This window comes from Pongo abelii, chromosome 19 (assembly GCF_028885655.2).
Source record: "Pongo abelii isolate AG06213 chromosome 19, NHGRI_mPonAbe1-v2.0_pri, whole genome shotgun sequence".
In the NCBI taxonomy this organism is placed as follows: Eukaryota; Metazoa; Chordata; class Mammalia; order Primates; family Hominidae; genus Pongo; species Pongo abelii.
The window spans coordinates 96,193,332-96,217,090 of record NC_072004.2 but is presented as its reverse complement, the minus strand read 5'-3'; the positions used below and the strand labels follow the sequence as shown (position 1 = coordinate 96,217,090).

Here is a 23,759-nt window from a genome sequence, read left to right as displayed (position 1 = left end):
CTGCAGTCCCTCCATCCACCAGGTCCTCCTGCCACAGCCTCTAAACACTGCAGTCCCTCCATCTAACAGGTCCTCTCACCACAGCCTCTAAACACTGCAGTCCCTCCATCTAACAGGTCCTCTCACCACAGCCTCTAAACAAACACCGCAGTCCCTCCATCTAACAGGTCCTCCCACCACAGCCTCTAAACAAACACCGCAGTCCCTCCATCTAACAGGTCCTCCCACCACAGCCTGTAAACAAACACTGCAGTCCCTCCATCTAACAGGTCCTCCCACCACAGCCTCTAAACAAACACCGCAGTCCCTCCATCTAACAGGTTCTCTCACCACAGCCTCTAAACACTGCAGTCCCTCCATCTAACAGGTCCTCCCGCCACAGCCTCTAAACAAACACCACAGTCCCTCCATCTAACAGGTCCTCCCACCACAGCCTCTAAACACTGCAGTCCCTCCATCTAACAGGTCCTCCCGCCACAGCCTCTAAACAAACACCGCAGTCCCTCCATCTAACAGGTCCTCTCACCACAGCCTCTAAACACTGCAGTCCCTCCATCCAACAGGTCCTCCCACCACAGCCTCTAAATACTGCAGTCCCTCCATCTAACAGGTCCTCCCACCACAGCCTCTAAACACTGCAGTCCCTCCATCGCTGCCAACCATTTGTGCCAAGCTTCTGAAATCTAACACTTTTCATACCAACACCACCTTTCTTCCAAGTCAGCACTAGAACACAGGATGGCATGGGGCAGTGGGGCGAGTCTCCAGTGTACAGGAGCCACATGAGAACTCAGCAGCTTTGAAGGGGACTTTCTTAGGGACAAAGAAGCCTGTGTCTTGTCTGGTGGAGAGGCAAAGCTCCCGTGGTCCAGACGCTGCTGGGTTTGCGTCTGCCGTGCCTATCTCAGCCTGCACCCTGAGATGCACGGGCGCTTGGTCCAACGCCTCCTGGAGCGCACTGGACACTGGAAGCATACTGTGGTAGATATAGAAAGAGCTTTATCCCAAATATGCCTACTAGAAACTTCATTTCCCGATTCAGTGTGATCATTGACAGAAACCCCACCTACTTAAGAAGCCCCCCAAAGTACGCTGATGTATAGACAAGACATGCCCTCTGGCTGCAGACGTTCCAACAGCAGGTGACAGGCAATGACAATGCTCCACTCACCTGGTACCTGTCTGCCAAGCTCAGGAGGAAGCATGCTGAATTCCTTCTTTCCCACCACACTACTGGGTGCATGGACGAGTACACAGGAGAGCTCTTTGCTTTAGGGGTATTAGAACCAATAGGTTTTGTTTTTGTTTTTGAGAGGGAGTCTTGCTTTGTCACCTAGGCTGGAGTGCAGTGGCGCAATCTTGGCTCACTGCAACCTCCACCTCCGGGTTCAAGCGATTCACCTGCCTCACCCTCCTGAGTAGGTGGGATCACAGGTGCACGCCACCACACCCAGCGAATTTTTGTATTTTAGTAGGGACGGGGTTTCACCACGTTGGCCAGGCTGGTCTCGAATTCCTGACCTCAAGTAAGCCGCCTGCCTCGGCCTCCCAAAGTTCTGGGGTTACAGGCCTGAGCCAAACAGCATTTTTAAAAACATCCTGACATTCAAGCCAAAGGGTTCTGCCAATGAACGTTCTTCTTCAGGGTTGCTAACCCAAGGGGGGGAAAAAAAAACAACTATTTGAACAGATGAGTTATTTCCTATACGCTGTTTTGGTTTTGCATTTATCTAAGATATTGACCCCGTAATTGAAACTATCTTTCAGAAACAGGCCTGTGTGTAAGGCTGAGTACTTGTGATTGGCCAAGCTTGTGAACAGTGCCCAGGCCTAAAAGTGACCAATTCCAGTCATGATTTTCCCGAAGAGCAAGCCCAAGCTGAACGTGTACCGAAAGGGGTTTCTCCCGGGGAGCCTAGGGACTGAAACACAAGAAAGATTCTCATCTTTCAATGCTCTCCAGAGTCTTCTGGAGGATTTGGGAAGGATCCAGAAAAGTCTTGCGATGCGATACACAGCAACCGGATCCAAAAAAGACATCTGCTGCATTGTCCCCACGTGTGGGTAACGTGGAGTCAGTGCACGCGCAGTTCATGAAGTAAGCAGGCAGCACACCCCAGGCCTGCTGTCCGCTCCCTGCAGACAGCACTGCTGTGGGGGCAGTGGGGATCACCTGCAGAAAGCACTGCTGTGGGGGCAGTGGGGATCACCTGCACGGCACTTTTTTTTTTTTTTTTTTTTTTTTGAGATGTAAGTTTGCTCTTGTCGCCTAGGCTGGAGTGCAATGGCACGTTCTCAGCTCATTGCAACCTCCACCTCCCGGGTTCAAGCAATTCTCCTGCCTCAGCCTCTCAAGTAGCTGGGATTACAGGCATGCGCCACCGCATCCGGATAATTTTATATTTTTAGTAGAGACTGGGTTTCACCAATGTTGGCCAGGCTGGTCTCAAACTCCCAACCTCAGGCTGCCTCGCCTTGGCCTCCCAAAGTGCTGGGATTACAGGCGTGAGCCACTGCGCCCAGCCTCACATTTTCTAAATAAAACGTCAACACTGGGCTGCTTCTTTCCCTTCTCAAATACATATAAGAGGCATCTTTATAATGAGATATGGTACTAACAACTCCAGAGGAGTCTTTACCAAGTAATTTCTGAAAATAACATCTCCTCGGTAACACTTTCAGTTCTGCCTTAAAGTAATTTTTATTCTCAATTCAACAACACCTAATTACAATGGCCATCTTTGCAAAGTTCAAAGAAAGGCTGAGACTGCTAAAGGAGTCAGTGTATTACTTATCCAACTCTATTAATAGTCAAAGATATTAATGTGGCATCTATCATGTGACACACAGTGTACCAAAAACAGCAGATGCAAAGCAGAAATCATATTTTTAATATATTGTTGATATAATTGTGTATATCAAATATTAGATTTTAATTTAAAAACCAAGTTGCGCCTATTACTGGTAACTATCACATCCAGGCTGAAAGCAGAAGGAGCTCCTTCTGGTGGATGGAGACTTCCAAGGACGTGGAGAAGCCTCAAGCCTGCCCTTCCAAGGCCAACTAGAGCCCCTTCATAACAACGGTTTGTCACAGTTACCCCGAGTTCCCCCAAATGAAGCATTCATTATTTCAAAGCCACTTAGCTATTAGCGACCCACGCTTCTAAATGCCCTGTGATCATTCTACATACAACCCTGTGAAGATGGTCAATTAGAAATTACACTAATTTCTCTCATAGTCAACTAAAGGAGATACTGGAAATTTTTCACCCTCTATATCAAGAAGTGATTTTTAGGGGAAAGGCTTAGCTGACCAGTGGCAGGAGGGGGAGAAAGAGCTAACTCATGGCATATTCTTTGGACAGTCTCTAGCAGAGGTGTCTAGTAGCCAGGACTGTGCTAGTAACCAGGGCTCTGCTAGAAGCCAGGGCTGTGCTAGTAGCCAGGGCTGTGCTAGTAACCAGGGCTGTGCTAGTAACCAGGACTGTGCTAGTAAGCAGGACTATGCTAGTAACCAGGGCTCTGCTAGAAGCCAGGGCTGTGCTAGTAGCAAGGGCTGTGCTAGTAGCCAGGGCTGTGCTAGTAACCAGGACAGTGTTAGTAGCCAGGGCTCTGCTAGTAACCAGGACAGTGCTGGTAGCCAGGGCTCTGCTAGTAGCCAGGGCTGTGCTAGTAGCCAGGACTATGCTAGTAGCCAGGGCTCTGCTGGTAGCCAGGGCTGTGCACTCAACCCTTGCTGCCGAGGGCAAAGCAGCAAAGTGAGTTATAAAAGGAGCATCTGGGTTTAAATCACTACTTGGCTTTACGATTTGTTCCATGATTTCTAGCCCATGCAGGCACCTTTCCCAAGAATTGATGACCTCTTCCAGACCTGGCAATGCCCAGCACTCCGAGCGCGCTGCTGGAGCTCCCTACACAAGTGGATCACGTGTCCTGACCTCTCCTCCTGCCTCTGTCACTGACATGCCTTTCCTACCTGCCTTTATGCTGGCAACTTCTTACGTTCTACGGCTCAGGTTAGACATCTCCTTCCGGCCTCCCTTGGTCCCTGTGGCTTCTTCTCTGCACGGCGGAACCTGCCAAGAGGGCCCTGCCCCCTGCCAGATGGGTGCCTTCACCCCCGGAAACATCTTGTTCATCATCAGCTGCTGTGTTTCTGCTTACTTCTCTAATGAATTGAGTCATAAGAGAGAGAGCCTTGGCTGATTTCGGGAGAGAGACGGGAAGACGGGAAGGGTTCCAACTCTGTTAACAAGGAGGAGAGGGAAAGCTGGAGACACTAGTAAGAGCTGAGCATAAAGTAGGTGTTATTCCCAGTGCGCAAAGGACATACTAATAAGGCCGGATGCAGACACATGTACTCACTCCACCTTCCAAAACAAACACCAATTAGAAAGGAACGTATGTGAAGCACTAGGAATGTGCTGCAGCATGGCACCAAAAGCTGTGTGTGTGTGTGTGTGTGTGTGTGTGTGTGTGTGTATAGGTGAGTGTGTAGATGTGCACGTGTGTATGTATGAGCATGTACCTGTGTGTATATGTGTGCATGTGTGTATATGTCCATGTTTCTGTGTGCACGTGTATATGTGTATGTTTATGTATGTATAGGTGGGCATGTATGTACGTGTATATAGGTGTGTGCATGTGTATGCACATGTATACATGTGCATGTATGTGTGCATGTGTGTGCATGTTTATGTGCATATATGTATGTGTGCACATGCATGTGTATATGTGTGTGGGTGTGTCTATGGTGTCTCTGTGTATATGACTGTATGTGTACGTGCATGTATGTGTGGACATGTATGTGTATGTGTGTGCGTGTGTACACGTGTGTGGCATCTATGCATGTCTATATGCATATATGTCTATGTGTGTGCATATATGTATGTAATTGTAGGTGAGTAGATATGTACATGTGTGCATATGTTGTCTATGTGCATGTGTACGTGTACATGTCTGTATGTGCATGTGCTTATATACGTGTATGTGTGTGTGTGTACCTGCTCCTCCTAAACTTGATTGTGCTGTGCGTCTGCATCCTTCCTCCAAACCTGGCCTCTGCACGCATGTGCTGCCATCCCCCTCTGGAATGACCACTGTCCACGCTCCACCTCCAGCCAGCTCCTCCCCTCGTGTAACGGATCCTGTTCCCTTCACACCTACTTAAGGGCCACCCTCATGAGCATGAGCTCTCTCTCCCTCCCACACATCAGCTTTTCCCTCTCTGCCAGGTTACTCCCATTAGCACAAACACATGCTCTCCTAATGTCCATGTGAAGAAAACAAACCTCCCTCAGGAGCTTCCACATGGCATCGCCCACCCTCTGTCGAACAGTTTAGAATCACATGAGAGCCCATCACCCTGCACTGACACTGCTTTTGTTAAGTCCAGCAATGGCCCCGTGTCCACAAATACAACAATCCATCCTCAGTCCTCATCGTGTGAGCCGCTCAGCAGCACAGCAATCAGCTAACTGTCCCTACTTCTAGAAGGCTTTCCTGAGGCTTCTCCTGACTTCATGATGCCATGAGTGCCTGGTTTCTCTCCAACTCCCCAGCTACTACTCTGGTCTGGTCTGTCAGTGCCTCTCCTTTTCCCAGACTCAACACACACCACCGAGCGCAGGCCTCGACTGGCCTCTCCTCTCCAGCCACAAGAACCACATGGGGGCTCGTCACCATCCCGTGGCTTCAGCCACTGTCTGTTCCAGGATGACACTGACCACCTTCTGATGCATTCTCAGGAAAGCAGAGCCAGGGTTTGTCCACTTGTGTGCTGCTGTATGCCGTCACCCTTCCTAATTTACAAGAGATGCTGAACAAACATCTCTGATGGGACCCCACACCCCACGTTGCCTGAGCAGAGCTCTTGTGTCCTGCACCCCAAGACCTCCATCCAGCCTCCAGCCTCATGGTCCTCCTGGCTCGGGAGACAGCCGCTCCATTCCACCCAGGCCAAAAACACTGGCGTTGCCTTTAACTCCTTTTGCTTACGTCCCCACCTAATCCAGAGCGAATCACTCTTCCTTCACAATGAACCCCAGATGCAAACATCTGCCTGGCCAACATCTACCACCTTAGTCCAAACACTGCCACTGCCTGCCACGGCCTCCTGCACTGCCCTCCACCTGGAGGGCCCCCACATCAGCAACACCCTCCAATCGGAAGGCCCCCACACTGCCAGGGAGGAGTCTTTTTACTCTGCTCATTAGCCAAGCCAGCAGGGGTCATGTGAGTGCCCAGCGTGGGACAAGCGCTATTCTAGAGTGCCTGCCACACTCCTGCTGGGTCACGGGGAGATCCTCAGTGTCACATCTTGAGAACCTTGCCAGACTATTTTCTGAAGCAGCCGTATCATTTTACATTCCCACCAGCAGTGTGCAAGGATTCCAATCTCTCCACATCCTCGCCAACACTTGTTATTACCCATCTGTCTTATTGCTGCCACCCTAGTGGTGCGAGGTAGCACCTCACTGTAGTTTTGATTTGCGTTTCCCTGATAACCAATGATGTCTTTTTCTTGTCTTACTGCACTGGCTAGAACTTCCAGTACTTCTGTTGAATAACAGTGATAAGAATGGATATCCTTGCCTTGCTTCCAATTTTAAGGGGGAAACATTCAATCTTTTACCAGTAAGTAAAAGGATGGCTGTAGGTTTTTACAGATTTTTTAAAAAATCAAATTGAAGTTCTTCTCTATTCTTAGTTTACTGCTAGTTTTTTTTTCTCTCTCTCATGAATAAGTGTTGGGTTTTGGCGAAAGAGTTTTCTGCATCAATTGGTAGGATCGTATGATTTTTCATCTTTAGTCTGTTGGTATGAAGTACATTAATTAATTTTTAAACATTGAGCTAGACTTCTACACCTGTAAAAAAAACTCACTAAGTCACAGCATATAATTCCTTTTATAAATTGCTAGTACTGATTTGCTATTATTGTTTTGAGGATTTCGGCATCTAAGTTTGTGACAGATATTGGTTTGCTGTTTTTTATTTTCTTTTTGAACGGTGTGTCTGGTTTTGGCATTAGGATAATAACGGCCTCATAAAATGGGCTGAAATGTGTTCCCAACCCTTCTATCTTCTGGAAGAGCTTGTGCAAAACTAGTGTTCTGCTTGTTCTTTTTAAATGTTTGGCAATAGTCTCCAGTGAAACCATGTATGCCTGGAGATTTATGTTTCAGACAATTTTAAATGACAAATTCAATTTCTTTCATGATTCTAAGACTATTCAGATTATCTATTGCTGAACAGATAATACTCAGAATATTCAATTGGTTGAATTTTGGTAGCTGGGGGTTTTTGAGGAATTGGTCCGTTTCCTCTAAGTTGTTGAATTTAAGAGTGTAAAGTTGTTCATTATTATTTAAATGGCTGCAGGATCTATAGAGATTTTCCCATCTCCCTCTTGATTTTTCTATTTTGTTAGTATTGCTAAGAATTTATCCATTTTATTGATTTTTTCTGAGAATCAGCTTTCAATATTTCTCTATTGTTTTTCTGTTTTCAATTTCAGTGATTTCTGTTCTTTACCATTTCCTTTCTTCTGGCTGCTTTCAGTTTATTTTACTCTTCCAATTTCTTGAGGTAGGAATTTATATCAATAATTTGATATCTTTCTTCTTTTCTAACATAAGCATTTTAGTGCTATAAATTTCTCTTTCAATACTGCTTTATCTGCATCCTATAAATACAGATATGTTGTATATTCATTTTCATCTAATTCTATGTATTTTTTTTAATTTCCCTTGAGGCTTCTGACCCATTATTTAGAAATAAGTTGTTTAATATTTTCCATAGTTTTTTCTCGTGTTTATTGTGTTTAAACAACACTCTGTGTTGTTTAAAACTTGTTGAGGTTTATTTTATGACCCAGGATATGACTGACCTTGATGAATGTTCCATGGACACTGGAAAAGTGTGTGTATCGGCTGCTGCTGGAGGGCGTGTTCCGTAAATCCCACTGATACTTAACGGCTGACATTTCAACACAGGTGATCACTTCATCTTCAAGAAAAGATGGCCTAACTTCTTTTCTGATGTCTACGCCTGTTTTCTGCCCTTGCCTTCTGCACAGACGGGCTTATCGTGTGATGCTGGAGAAGATGGGTGAGAATGAAGACATCTTCCGTGTTTCTGACCTCGGTGTTCAGTGAAAGCACTTACTTTCCACTTGCCCCTCTCCTCTCATGAGGCTCCACCTTCAGCCAGACGCTCCAGTGCCCTGTGCCACCAGGATCCTTTGTGAAAGACACCTACCTCAGTGTCGGGGCAGGGTGAGCCCCTCGGCCTCAGTGTCGGGGCAGGGTGAGCCCCTCGGCCTCAGTGTCGGGGCAGGGTGAGCCCCTCGGCCTCCGTGGTGGGTGCAGAGGTGTTCCTGCGACAGCAAGCAGGGCCAGGCAGATGGGTCCTGCTGGGATCACAGTGCCCCAGTCTGCATCCCATGTGCTGGCCATCATCTGTGGTCCAGAATATCAAGCAATTTCAGACAATACTTTAAATTAGATGAAATTAGAAAAAAAAAAAAAGGTTAAACTCTAAGAATTTTGGGAAAGCTCCCAGTTTTATGACAACTGCAAACAATATATCATTTTCATGAATTATGGCTAATCAAGTTTTCTTTGTTTCTTGTCACATTTCATACAAATCAATTAAAGATCAAATATATTTAATGCATCACAGATACATCTAAAGAAGACCACTAAAGGTAGTTTTTTCAAATATGTATTTATCAAGCCAAATCTATAGATCCTTCCTGAGTATCAATTTAACGTGAGGCATTCTTGACAGGTTTACATAACAAATGTAAAGTAAGCTTACGACAATAGAAGAGAGGCTACAAGACAACACATGATTGTCAAGGCCGCTGTGTAGGAGATTGCTGCATGCAGTCAGCTGAGGAAGATTTCAGGCTGGGGGAAGCGTTTGTGAAGAAAGGAGAACTTCAGTTGCACCCTGGAGTTGCCTGTGCTAATGACACACTTTGCTGTGTCTGTGAATTTCATTTAAGATCATCAGCGGTAAAAGGGTTCTTAAATTTTTTATGCAGAGAAATCACTTTTCTTTTTACTGAAGCCTCCAAATTCTAGGACTGGGAGTTGCGAAAGATGCCAACAGAAAAGACCTTTATCTCCCTGTGCAAACCACAGAAAGGGATGGTGCATGGCACAGAGAAGCAGCAAAAGCTTTGGCGGCCACATTCAGCTCAGCTGCGCAGACTAAAGACGGATGAAACGGCACAAATGTCCCACCAACTGTGAAATGTCACACAAACCAAAGGCGAGGGTGTCCACAGGCCGAGGACCGCCAGGTACACGGGGCCGGGCTGGGCATCTCCTGCTGCCTGCTCCCCCCGGAGCTGCCCTCCCAGCACCCACTGGCAGGCGTGGACCTCATCCTCCATGGGCCTGTGTCTCCCCCTATTTCTCCCGTGACCTATTTCCCTTCTGGTTGGCAAGTCACCTCGCCAGTCCACTCCAAGGGCCAGCCCTGCCCCACCATCCTCTTAACCTCTCACAGCAGCTTCATTCTCCCCAGCGGGGCTTTGGGGATGGCCGTTCTGTGGATTCCAATTAAAGGGGTTTCTACTGTATGTTTTGGATGAACTCCCCTTCTGCTATAGACGGTGGAAATGGCAGCATTTCTGCCAAACGAAAAATGCAGTTCTCTTCGGTCATTGTTGTGGTGGTGGAGTGAGTGTGTGGGGGGTGGGGGAGAAAAAGAGAGAGAGAAAGAATGACACAGGAAGGGGAACATCACACTCTGGGGACTGTTGTGGGGTGGGGGGAGGGGGGAGGGATAGCATTAGGAGATATACCTAATGCTAAATGACGAGTTAATGGGTGCAGCACACCAGCATGGCACATGTATACATATGTAACTAACCTGCACATTGTGCACATGTACCCTAAAACTTAGAGTATAATGATAATTAAAAAAAAGAAGAAAAAAAAAAGAATGAATATATGTGCTTCAACTACATTACACATTTCTTAACACCAAGGAGCAGATACTCTAATGTTTTGAAAACCTTCATAAGTATGGGTTCTTACAGCTTACTATAAATAAAGTATAAGGTATGCAAATATGACTTTGGCCAACTTTTGTTAAAAAGAGGAACTGAAAGTGTCCAGAGCACATGCAGAGAAGGGAAGTGGGAAGGCAGCCCCCATGCCCAAGCCTGGAGTGGTGCGGGCTGGAAGGCACAGATTACCTGAAGACCTGCCATCAGGACAGCTGGCATCTCACCTGCGTGCCTGAAGCCAGGTGTTCTGCAATGATCCTCCACCACTGCCCCCACCAGAAAGCACTCAGGCTGGTGGTGGGTTTTTTTCCTCTAAAGAGAGTTACTGACATATCTGGGGAAAATTAAAGGCAGTTAGTGTAGTCATTTAGAGCCCAGAGAAATAAAGACCTCGGCATGGGGGCATCAGTGAGTCCCCAGTGCAGCAGCCAGCGCCCCCTACTTCCCATCGAGCAAGGCCCTCTGGCCAATGCTTCCTGCCACAGACACGCAGTGATGGGCAGCTTCTCTTCATTCTTAAATATGACAAACAAAGTTGTGACATAACACATGTCAGCTCATGTCCCTACTGCCTACAAATGACAAACTATGAGATTACAGGGGAAAACACTTATGAAAATCATTGCTTGAAAGAGAAATACAGGCGAGCCTGAGCTCCTGTGGAATCGGCACCGCGGATCCCTCCTCTGAATCACAAATGCCATGACAATGGCAGGTCCGCGGAGAAGATTTGCAAACTCACACACAAAAATTCCAATTTAGGAAACAGTGATTAAGAAACACACCTGTTGAGAGGTACCCAAAGAACTAACTGATGGTATTCAGCAATCACTACAACCACAACCTTCAGCAGGAGAATTGCCTTTTGCTGCAGAATTCCACGCCAGCCATGCAGTGTGCCTGTCTACAAGAGTAGCAAAGAAATGATGAAGATTTCAGAACATGAGTACCTTAGATCTGTGAGATACGCATTTAATATTTTTGAGGAAACTTGAAGATTCTAGACGTTAGTCATTTTTGGCAGAATTACAATATTTATTTGACATAAAATTTAGCTACGGGGATCAATGCAGGAGGCCAATGTATCATCTATCAGTTTAAGTATAGGTTTTCATATTGGTGGCGGCGGAGGGTGGTTAAGTCACTGCAGCCTTGGGGATGCTGTGGACCCAAGCAAGCTTCTCGCTGTGGCAGTGAGTGACCGTCTGACAGGTTTCTGTGCTTTGGGAGTGTACTGCTAGGGGTGGCAGGACTGGACCACACAATCGTGTTTAGAGACACCACACAAACACGATTTACTCGGAAGCATCCTGAGAAAAGCCCTGTAGCGTGTGGGGGAATAGTGGAGAAGTGAATTGTGCCCATGATCCATGGACTAAACTTTTTTTTTTTTTTTTTAAGAGATGGGGTCTCACTCTATTGCCCAGGCTGAAGTGCAGTGGCACAATCAAGACTCACTGCAGCCTCCAGCTCTAAGCTCAAGCGACCCTTCCACCTTGGTCTCCAGAGTAGCTGGGATGACACATGTGTGCCACTACAGCTGGCTAACTTTTGTATTTTTTGTAGAGATGGGGTTTCGCTATGCTGCCCAGGCTGGTCTCGAACTCCTGGACTCAAGCCATCTGCCCACCTCGGCCTCCCAAAGTGCTGGGATGACGGGCGTGAGCCGCCGCACAGGCCAGGGCTGAACTTTCATACAAGACTCTCCTGACACACAGCAACCTGTTCTCTAGGAAGTCATTCTCAGGCTATTTCCATGGCTCCCACCAAGAACTTGCCTATGCTCCGGCCCTAAACCAAACGCAGATGGCTACATACAGAATGAGACTTACCGGGGCAGTGGAGCCCACGCTGTCCCAGCAGAAGAAAGGCATTATTGTCTTTACCGCCTGCCCAACTCACTACCGGCCTCCCATTAAAAAGAAGAGAAACTCGCCTAGATTTGACTCTGGGCTTGACTGCCGTCTTCAGTGACGGTGAGTTGTGATTGCCCTTGAGAAATACCCACTAGAAGAAACTGATGGACAAGACTTCATGGGCTCCGTTTCCAAGAGCATCTGTTTCTTTAAGACTTCACCTTCCTTTCTAGTCTACAGGCTAAGGATTTAGTATCCAAGATAAAAGTTGTTAAAAAAAAAATTTGAATTCTCTTTTTTTCTCTCTCTCCAACTCAGTCAATACATATACTGTGTACGATGACTATAAATATTCCTCTTATGGCATTTATCTGGATGGAGGTGGCAGACTTATCAAGAACATCTACTCATCCACTGCAAGGAGTAACAGGGCTACCACTGAAAGAGTGAAAATTGCCTAAAATTCCATATCTACACTATCGATGATGGATGTGGTTAGAATGATGACATTACCCAGGCAATGTGGCCGATGGTCCTCATCGGATCATCTCACAGCCACCCCCAAGTCCACTCCCTTTAGTCACCCCTCAACCACAGCTGGGGTGCTGCGTGACCTGGCTCTGGCCAACTCGGTCTAAAGCGAAGTCTGCTTGTTGCAGTCATCCCTCAATATCCACAGGGCATTGGTTCCTAGACCCCCACGGATGCCAAAATCTGCCAACGCACAGATATAAAATGGTGTGGTGCTCGCATATAACCTACACACAGACTTCGGTGTACTTCAAATCATTTCTAGATTACTTGTAACATCTACTACCATGTGAATGCTGTAAACATAGTTGTTATACTGTACTGTTTAGGGAACAATGGTGAGAAGAAGTGTACATGTTCGGTACAGTGCAATTTTTTTTCCCGAATGTCTTGGAGCCACAGTTAGTTGACTCCAAGGATGTGGAAGCCACAGATACAGAGGACGGGCTGTTCTTCCTTATAAAAGAGACAGCTGTGGCCAGCACTGCCCCTTCCCCATTTCCTCCTGCCTCCCAAGCAGATGAAACACCTGCAGATGTGGTGGGCATATTGCAACCACGAGGATAAAGCCAGCCAGCTAAGGATGCCTGGTCCCCGGTGGCACTGCTGAAAAGTCAATCATTTGCCTCAGAGATCTTATTAGTGAAAAAGACAAACTGCTATTTGTTTAAAACCCAGTAATGAGATTTTTCATTACTTCCACTGCCTCAAATACTGATGGTCTCAGACTGCCAAACATCCTTTCTTAGGGTAGTGCTTGAGGATTTCCTCTAGGAGAACAAAGGAGAAAATCAAGAGAGGGGAAGAAGTGGGATCTAGACACAGGGACGGATCCCGGAGTTACAAAGGGCCAGCTGACGCCGGGGAACAGGCCACAGGCACGATCGGCTGAGCGAGGCAGGAGAGCTTGAAAGATGTGAGGGGAGAGGGCGCCTTCCGTGCTCTGCCGCTCTCCTTGCGGATCTATCAGTGGAGGAAGTGGTAACGATAGATAATTCAAGAAGAAAAGACTAAATGTCCAGGAAAAGCAAACAAACGAAAACAGTTATAAAAATGGAAATCACAGTACTCTAGCCACTGAGCGAGCAATATTTATGTGGCCATAATCAGGTAACAAGGTTTAATGCTTGTCTTCCTATAGAATCAATCTCCACTCAAGCACAGAGGTGTTAATCATGGTCAGAGAACGAAAGACAATCGCAAAAAGTGCAGATAACAGAAGCTGTAAAAGAAAAAAGGCAGAAGAAAGTACAAGGAAGCTAAGAGCCTTGAAAATGGAAGAAATGAGCTATTACTGATAAAACTAGAAATAAAAGCATAAGGATATTACTTAAAACCACAAAGGTTACAAAGTATAGAGAAAACAAATAGAGTGAATAAAAGGGAAAGCAAGAAGGCGTCGTGAGTGACGCAGCCTCTTCAATCTAGAATTTTCTCTTTAGAATTCACTATTGAATACAAATAACACATAGCAATTTAAACCAGCACGTAATCTACATGTAATCGACTTCTTTGCTAACAGGCTTCCACATCGTTTCTCCTTTCTTTAAACAGAACTTAATGGCAGCTCTGTTCTTGGTTTGTACCCTAAGACAAAGCCCACTGATAATCTTAAATTGACAAATCAAGAAGCAGTGGTCTCAGCATGTCATCTACAGAGAAGGAGACACCCTCCAGAAGAACTAGAAATGGAAACAGGGAAAGGAGGTGCCCCTTTGGTCATAGATTCTCAGCAGAGAAAGTGTGGGGCCAGGGACTATTTTATTCATCATAAACCTTCTGTATTATTCGATTTTTCAAACCACAGCATATACTAATTTGGTAAAATTTACTTATTTATAAAAGAAGACTGAAAGCGGAGAGACTTGAATATTATCCTTAATTTTTAAATTACAAAGAAATATGACACAATGAAAAATATAAGAAGGATTTCTGAATGACAAATATGTCATTTTCTGGCTCTGATGGTTTGAAGTGTGTGCAACACTGTATCTGTGCTTTGATGAAGTCGTCTTCTACTCTACCTACAGCACTCCTCTGAGAGAGAAGTAAACAATAAATAAACCTCCTGGTCCCGGGACAAGCATTGTGCCACTAAGAATATGAAAGCTGATCATCATCTCTTAAAATTTATGTCACTCATATTTGTGTTAATGTTTATTATTTGGAGGCTTTCTGGTCCAAATAACCATTTTCTTGCATTACATTTAATCAATTGTTTATTTTTTAAACCCTGGAATAAATCATTCACCTGTCAATTTCTTTCAGCTCACATGTTATACAATAAAAAGTATTAAAACATATTATAAATTTACAAAGAATTTGACCAGCTGTAAAGAGGCAAAGAATATTTTAAAAGAAAAACCCTAACAGGCTACACAGGATTGCTGTTTCTCTAGCAGATAGTCAAATTACTAAAATGAACATTAAGCTATTAGCTAGGAGCTAATTTTATCATTTTAATTTCCACTGTTTATATAAGAGACCAAGTGAACAATAGCCAATAATAGTAAGTGTAATAGAAACACACAAGACTGATCTACATTGTAATTAAAGAAAAGAACGAAGATAAAAATCAGAGCTAATTAAAGACATACGGTATCGCATTGCCATGCCATCTATTTGCCAACTCAGTTAACATATTTTTCATCTGATCTCTTTCATGTGGAATGAGTCAGTTAAACATTTTTTTTCCCCTAAAAAAGATGCATGGGAATCTTTTCTGTGACACTTGATGAAATGAACAGTGTCTTAGGCTGATTAATCCCTGGCAACACACAGAGAGCACACACAACACTGCCGGAGCACATGCTCAAAGCGCTGGAAGGCAAACATTTGATATTATGCAGGAGCTGGAGGTGCTGGTCTTCTGCTGAAAGGGGAGCGGGTCTCTATTTAACATGTTTTAATTAACTAAGGCTGATGTATTGGTCTTTCCCTTAACCACTCTCCAGCCCATAAATCTGGTGTAGAACTTAGGCAGGATTCTTTGGCATTTTTATTTACATATTATAAATGTAAAAAAACACCCCCTTTTTTTTTGCAATATTTATTACTTGATGCAAGGAAAAATAAATTACCTCTCAATGCTTTGAGTTTCTTAATGCTCATTAGTTAACCTATCCCCTGGGTAAACCAAGATGAAATGCCTAAAAGCAAGGGAAAAATTTGATGATACAAACCTTGATCTTTCTTTGCCTTATCATAGAAAACAAAACTTATTGCATGTGGACCCTTTTTCATGGACAAAGCACATTATACTTATCAGTCACTCTTTTGCGGTGTTCCACATAAAGAATTAATAATTATAAAATATTCAACTGTACACGTTAATGTGAAAATCTACCAAAGAGAATTTCAAATTTTGTTACTGATTATTTCAGCATTTTTCTCTGATGAAATGTGAAAACATAATACATTAAAATTGAATATACTCAAAAAGGCTTGAGGAAACATACTCAAGATCATTTTTGCTCCTAAATTGAGAATTTCCTATACTGCAACCAGTCAGAACTCATGACCCCCTTGAGGCTGCAGAATATTTCATTCTGACACTCTTGTGCAGGCCACAAGATGGAGGCCTCTTAATTGAAACTGCCTCTTCAATTTGTCCTCAGAATTCACTGTTTAATTCAAACATCAAATATTAATTAAAACAACCAAGCAAAATGTCTCTTCATTATCAAAGCGGCGCACAGGCTTTCTGCTTTTTAAAGTGGGCGCTACCAATAGCAGCTGTTTTCTATCATTTTAGCTTAGCGGTTACCAGCGATTTTTTTTTTTTTTTTTTTTTTTTTTAACACAACAGAAAAAGAAACTGGAGCAGTAACAAAGGCACTGGTGGAACTGAAGACCGTGGAACTGAAGCTGTGGGTCCATTTCTCCTAAAATAAATGTGTCTGCTTTATTTTCACATTTGTCTTGGTGGCAGAGACTGCTGGGGCACAAATCGACCCTATGAATGTTATCGATTAATGTTTGGATTAAAAATGACACTGAGTAAAATGAGATGTAAAAATAAGTTTGTAGGTTTGTACTGGGCCGGGCTCAGTGCTCAAGCCTGTAATCCCAGAACTTTGCAGGCTGAGGCACACGCATTGCTTGAGCCCAGGAGTTTGAGACCAGCCTAAGAAACACGGCAAAATCCCACCTCTACAAAAACTACAAAAATTAGCTAGGCATGGTGGCAGGGCGTGCACCTGTAGTCTCAGCTACTCAGGAGGCTGAGAAGGGAAGATTGCTTGGGCTCAGGTGACAGACGTTGCAGTGACTGGAGACAGCACCACAGCACTCCAGCCTGGGCAACAGAACAAGATTATGTTTCAAAAATAAAGTGTGCTGAGTGCCTCCCTAGCTCAACAGCATTGAATATGCCATCCTGCCCTTGGCATTCTGAGCCCTGCTCCATTCAGAGGATGTCCAACACCTCCCAACCTCCCCACACAAACCCCACCCCCAGGGAAAACAAAACCAAACCCAGCACCGCTCTCCAAGCACCAGAGCGCTCACCTCCAGCTCCTGCTCCCGCTGTAGTGCGAACTGCTTGAAGGACTTGACGATCAAGCCAGCATTGGAGCAGTCGTAGACGAAGATCGACGGGCTGCCCATCCACGTCTGCAGGTCATATATGGACAGAGGGATGTACTGCGTGTAGTTCTAGGAAACACACAAAGTGCGCTCGTTACATGTGCATCTCAGGAATGTGGGCTGCTGGTGAGTACTGCACATTACAAAAGGTACACACATTGAGCCTGGTTGCTGGAGAGATGCTGAGTTAGCCTTTATAAAAAACTATAAAAAACAGCAAACTGGCCAGGCGCAGTGGCTCACACCTGAATCCCGGCACTTTGGGAGGCCGAGGTGGGCAGATCACCTGAGGTCAGGAGTTCAAGACCAGCCTGGCCAACATGGTGAAACCCAGTCTCTACGAAAAATACAAAATTAGCCAGACGTGGTGAAGGGCACCTGTAAATCCAGCTACTTGGGAGGCTGAGGCAGGAGAATCACTTGAACCCGGGAGGCGAAGGTTACAGTGAGCCAAGATTGCGCCACTGCACTCCAGCCTGGGTGACAGAGCGAGACTCAGTCTCAAAAAACAAAAACAAAAACAAAACCCATCAAACTGAACTTCTCCACATCTCCTCAGATGCTGCTTTACTCCAGTAGCGCCCGCACCAGGTGGCTGCCAAAGTCATTATCCCTAGCCCCAGGCTCCTCTGCTGGTCAACTCCTTAAACTTGTCTCAGTTTCCACCGCTGGGCCTCCCTCCATGGACCCCACAGCTCAGTTCCCACTGCGGGACCTCCCTCCATGGAACCAGAGCTGTCTCAGTTCCCACTGCGGGGCCTCCCTCCATGGACGCACAGCTGTCTCAGTTCCCACCGTGGGGCCTCCCTCCATGGACCCACAGCTGTCTCACACATGTGCTCTTCACTCCATGTCTCCATTTGTCCTTTTACTCTGTCACATCTCTGGGTTTATATAACACAACACACACATCATTTACAAGGGAGGGGAGCTCTAAGAGTTGGCCGGGTCCTCCAATTTGCATGCCACTGTCCCTTTAATTTCAGAGAGGTCCATAAGCACTTTGTCATTGAGATGACTTTTGAAAGATCATACTTAAGGAGTATAAGTGGGTTTGGCTGTATAAATTTATTTCAATCACAGAACAATAACCTACTAACACTAATTTGCTAAGTGAAACATTTTTCCGAACACACTGTACTGTTCAGCACCTGAACAGACACTAGTGATTCTGGTAAATACAGAGAAGAATGTTCTCATCTCACTTGAGAAACACTTACAATTCGCACGCAAAGCTAACATTTTTAAAGAATTCTTCTCCACAGAACACATTCATTATTTACCTTTCCTTGGACATCAAGAGTATAAGTAGTGAAGCTGTGGCAGAAATCAAATTCCCAGAAATTGGCAAAAATCAAAGTCACAGCAAAAGTGAGTTATTTCTTAGCAGCTAAGCCACATATCCTACCGCTGGTACTGCCTATAGATTGTTTATAACTCAAGAGGAAAGGGACAGAAGGCCAGATCAAGCAAAGCCTGGGGAAGTATGGCATGCAGGCAGCCTGCAGAACCTTTGTCCGTGCACAGCAAAGCAGCAGACAAAAGTTACATTTCAGACATAAACTACATCTCAGACGTAAGTTATATCTCAGATGTGATGATACAGTATACCAACAGTGCAGGTGTGTTTGGGGTGTGTGGAGACACGTACATCATGGGCAGGACCCCACTCTACCTGTGCTCTGCCGAACATGTTGTTAAAACTGTCCGCGTTTGGTGGACTGTTTATAATCACTGCTCTATAACAGAACACCTGGAAATGCTGTCTGTAAATAAACCCGCTGAAGGATCTAGAGATGTCAATTCTTGCCTAATGAATCCAGAAAGTCAGTGCAAGCCTAATCAAAACACTTTCTGGGTTTTTTTCCATTCATGGAATTTAACAAGAAGATTATATAGTACAGAAAAAAAAAGCACAAGAGTAAAAAAAAAAAATTAATAAAGAATAATGAATAGGGACTCACACTGCCAGATATTAAAGATACTATAAATCTATGGTAATTACAGGATGGTATTAGTGAGGGAGACAAACAAATCAACAGAAAGAGCCAAGAAATAGACCCACATACGTAACTCTAATGAGGACAGCATTTTAAATCTGCAAAGAAGGAATTAACAATTCAATAAGTGATGCTGGAAACTCTAACCAGCCATTTGGTATTTTGCTATCTGAGATTACACACACACACACACACACACACCAGAGTGGACTGAAAACCTCAATGTAGAAGCACAAAAAAATTTTCATTTATTTTGGCATATGAAAGGCCTTAATTAAGCAAGTCACAAAACCTAATAAGTCTTAAGACTGACTGATACAGTAAGATAAAAAAGTCTATAATTCTAATAAAGACACATATCAATGACTAGCAATTTTAGAAGAAAAGAGGTACAAGTACATGACAGAGAATTTTTTAGATGTGTCTATATAAACTTCTGCTGCAGATCAACAAGGGACAAAATGAAAACAAACAGGCAAAACATACAAACAGGCAATTCACGGAAGAAAAATGAATCAACAATGATTCTGAGTTTCATGCTCTTTATTAGAAAGGCAAATTACAATGAGAATCTATCTACCTACCTATCGATCCATCCATCCATTCATCCATCCATCCATCCACCCATCCATTCATTCATCCATTCTGTTTTTATCCAGCAAACTGGAAAGCAGGATAAAATGTGAATAATGCCCCATTGTGGGAGGATGCAGGGCACTCATCCATCAATGGTGGGAAAGTAAATTAATGAAGCTTGTATGGAAGGCAATTGGGAAGTACTTATAAAAATTTTAAAGGCACATTCCTTCTGACTACTTTTAGATATCCATCCTATAGAAATACTTGCATTTGTACATGAGATGTTTTGACTGGTACAAAAAAAAAAAGCTGAAAATTATCTAAATCCCAGTGTGGTAGAGACTGCTAGGCTAATATCTGATTTTCTCTCTCTTCTAAAGCAGTTGTGGCTGAACACATTGCCCAGGTTCCTTTCCAGTGAAGTCCGTCCTGCAGCCAAATTCTGGCAACGTGGTCAGAAGCGCAGCGTCCACGTTCTCGGAGCGCAACATGGTCGGAAGTGCAGCATCCACGTTCTCGGAGCGCAACATGGTCAGAAGTGCAGCGTCCATGTTCTCGGAGCGCAATGCGGTCAGAAGTGCAGCATCCACGTTCTCGGAGCGCAATGTGGTCAGAAGTGCAGCCGGTCAGAAGTGCAGCGTCCACGTTCTTGGAGCGCAACACGGTCGGAAGTGCAGCGTCCATGTTCTCGGAGCATGACGTGATCAGAAGTGCAATGTCCACAATCTTGGAGTGTGACATGATCAGAGGTGCAGCGTCCACGTTCTCGGAGCGTGATGTGGTCAGAGGTGCAATGTTCACGTTCTTGAAGCGTGACATGGTCAGAGGTGCAGTGTCCACGTTCTCGGAGCGTGACGTGGTCAGAGGTGCACTTGAGCATGCTTCCTCCTGGAGCCAGAGCTTGCAGGCTGCGCTCACAGGTCCCAAGGGGTGGGGGAAGCACACTCCTCTCCTCCCCCACCCACTTCCATGCTACTGCGGAGGGAAAGAAGGGCCAAAAGACACCCTTTAATTGGGCAGGGTCACCCCCCACGCTGACAGGAGAAAGGATTTTGGCAGTAGCCTGGGAAATGGGTGCATCTTTCTACCCCCAGAACACTGTGTGCTATTTATTTACCTCCTATAATGTTCTGGGCTTAGCGAACAGCATCTGAATACAACTTGCCCAGCCCTGACCCTACAGCCACCTGACCCTACAGCCACCTCACAACGTCCTCTGCGCCACCATCAGTGAAACGGGGGCTGCTGTCATCTTTACTACCTTCTAGGTACAAGCCCAAGGATCCCAGGGCTGCAAAGTGGCATGAAATGAAAGATATTTTAACACACCATGCTCTCAGGTCTTGCGTTTTGAGCTGAAATCTATTTTCCACATTTGCCAAAATCAAAATCAAAATCTCCATTTTAAATTTCTGAGGTGCAAAGTTCAGAAAGATGATCCGTCGTAACCATGAGGTGCTGCTGCACTAGGACAGCACTAGCAGTCTCTCCCTCCATGCCCCGTGATCTGTGGGCGGCGAGCACCAGGTTACCGGCAGGGTCCTCGTGGCCCAGTCCTGCTGGGGCTGGACCATTTCCACCTCCTAGCGTGCGTCCAGGAGGCAGCATGGCACAGGGCCATGGATGGCCCCAGTTGGTCTCTGCTTCAGGACTTTTAGTTCTGAGAGGGGCTTTCACCCCGTAACAGCCACTGGGATGCTGTGCCACAGAACAGCTTTCCCGGCCCCGCCTGCTCTGGGAAGCCTGCTTGGATGTGGGCCTCTGTGGTCGCTTCTCTGTGAGCGGCGTCTGTCCCTCTCAGCACCAGGGCCATTTGGGGCCGGGCCGCTCCTTGTGGGGCTGTCCTGTGCACCACACAATCTTCCGCAGCACCACCCAGCCACCCCCCACACCTAGATGTGACAATCTCCAGGTTGCTGGACATTGCCAAATGTCCCAGTGTCCACTGAGGGGAAAAGTTTCCCTGGTTGAGAACCACTGCCTTGGAGGAGAGGCGATTTCCTTTCAAACATGAGCTGTATACATTACAGTTAGTGAGACTGCAACAATTTGGAAGTCTGTATCCCTCAGGGAATATAAAACCAACTCTATTAAGCCACACTGTGGAAAATGACCTTTGATAGCGAATACTGATTAGAACACAGGATGCAGACCTCATTTCCCATCTCAGAGGTCCTGGGTCGTTTGTCAAGCTCCAGGCCAGAATTATGGCCCCTGCAAACCAGCAAAGGGCAGCCTGCAGCCTCACAGCCCCGGCTGCAGGGACAGAAACACGTCCACAGTAGAGTCACTGCTTGTTGTCCTGTGGAATATTCCTCTGTCATCCTGGCTGCACCGACCCACACCAGCTGAGAACTGAAAAGCCCCCTGTATACACTGAAGGCTGCCTGCAACACTCAAGAGCTTGTGGCCAATTGTTTTCGTTTCTTCTTCACCCAAAACTAAAAGTACAGAGAATTCCTAATCAAAGCGTCTCTTCTTTCTCTCCAAGAAACATATTCAAGGCCATGTTTTCATTTCAAACAAAGAAATAGAAATGGGTTTTAGATAATTTATTCATTACAATCCACTTTATCTGCCAGGTTATATTAAACATCAGGGGAAGAGTCCACCTGCCTCACCAGTCTGTCACCGCAGCCTGAGTTAGCCACCAAGGCAGCCATGGCCGGGAGAGCCCAGCCCACTGAAGCCTGCAGGCCGTCTTCCCACAAAGGGGCAGCCCAGCATCCTGCCAGCCTCCAAGGAGCTTCCCACAATTCCACATCTCAGGGATTTCTGGTGGAAAGACTGAAACTGGGTTTTGGCTTAAGTTAAATGTGAGCGTTTTATCCCTTTAAATTACAGAGCAGAAGACAAAACGCAAAACCCCTCACACACCAAACAGACGAGTACAAAGAAGAGAACGGCATGTCCCAGGGGAGGCAAGGGACGTGGTGGCAAGGTGTGGCAGGAAGAAGCCCTGGCCTCAGGAAGTTTGCATCCCGGTGGGTGAGGTGGGCAGAACGACACAGTGCCGCCACCCCGTGCTCCAGCTGAAAAGGCAAGCGCAAGTGTCGTGTGGATGGCTTCCCCTCCCACTGCCCCTCCTCAGATCCGGGCACAGCAGCTCTGACACTGCACAGAGGAGGGAACAGGAGGCACACTGGGCAGGTGCAGGCAGTCGTCCTCTGGAAGGGCAGGTGGGGTGTCCCAATCCCAACCCATCACAGGCTGAGCAGGTAGATGTGATGAGCCTGGAAATTTCTGGCATCGCCGCTGTTGGGATGGGAGAACTCACAAGCGTCTCTGTGGATAGCTGGGATACACAGGAAGACTGCCATCAGCTGAAGGACATGGATCTCCAGGTGGCCTTACCCAAACCTGATTTGGTCATTTCATTAGCCCCGCAAAGATACCATCCTACTTTATACAAACTGGGGTATTTAGCACCTACTAATCAGCTCATAGCAGCATTTTCCTCAACACAAAGAAAAATGCCAACTATGCCAGGCAGTAAACATAAGGAAGGGATGGGTTGCTATGTCTCCTCTCTCCTGGCACTCACAGCCCCCATCTCTTAGGACATAGCCTGGCTTCTCACTTAACAGAAGACAGCCTCCAAAGGGAACCAGCTCTCATGTCCAGCTTCAAAGCTCCACCACATTTGCATTCACCTCTCCTTCCCTCCCACGTCTCAGAGAAGTGTACTTGGGCTTGCCAAGTCAAACGCTGTATCTCTGTCCTGAATTAATCTTCTCATACCTTCCCATTTCTCATCCTTTACTCCACTGATTTATACTTTCTTCAGCAACTCCCTTCTCCTATCTACAAACGTAAGTTACCTCTTGCAGAAACTAAACATCCCTCCTTAGCCTTGTTCTTTCTTCGAGGTCCCACCAACAGACAGCCTCCTCTAATCACATGCTCTGTATGTATTTATTGCAAAAATCGTATTACAGAGAAAACTAGAAAAAACAACGTTATTCAGTAGTATCACCAAACTTCTGGAAGGATTAGTCTATTCCAGTCCCTAGTCCCTTACCTCCTGTTTAGTCATTAAAATCTAGTTTCCACACCTGTACATGGGTGCACAAATCAACATGCATGTGTTTATAGCTTACTACACACAAATGCATCACTTAGCTGAGTCCACGGACAGGGCCTAGGCCTAGGAACACTAATGCTCCAGTAGTAATGA

The 23,759-nt window shown here is 45.7% G+C and overlaps 1 protein-coding gene across 6 annotated transcripts in view; it reads right to left on the bottom strand.

Annotated features, from left to right (window-relative positions):
- The window catches only part of RPTOR (regulatory associated protein of MTOR complex 1), a 415,958-nt gene that overhangs the window by 214,919 nt on the left and 177,280 nt on the right, over positions 1 to 23,759 (bottom strand). For 5 of the 6 annotated variants that reach the window (XM_024235062.3, XM_024235063.3, XM_054535893.2 and 2 more), the window contains one exon: positions 16,926 to 17,072. The exons of the other annotated variant lie outside the window; for it this stretch is intronic. In XM_024235062.3, the coding sequence (XP_024090830.1) occupies positions 16,926 to 17,072 (147 nt within the window). The remainder of the gene's footprint in view (positions 1 to 16,925; positions 17,073 to 23,759) is intronic. 6 annotated transcript variants of the gene reach the window in all.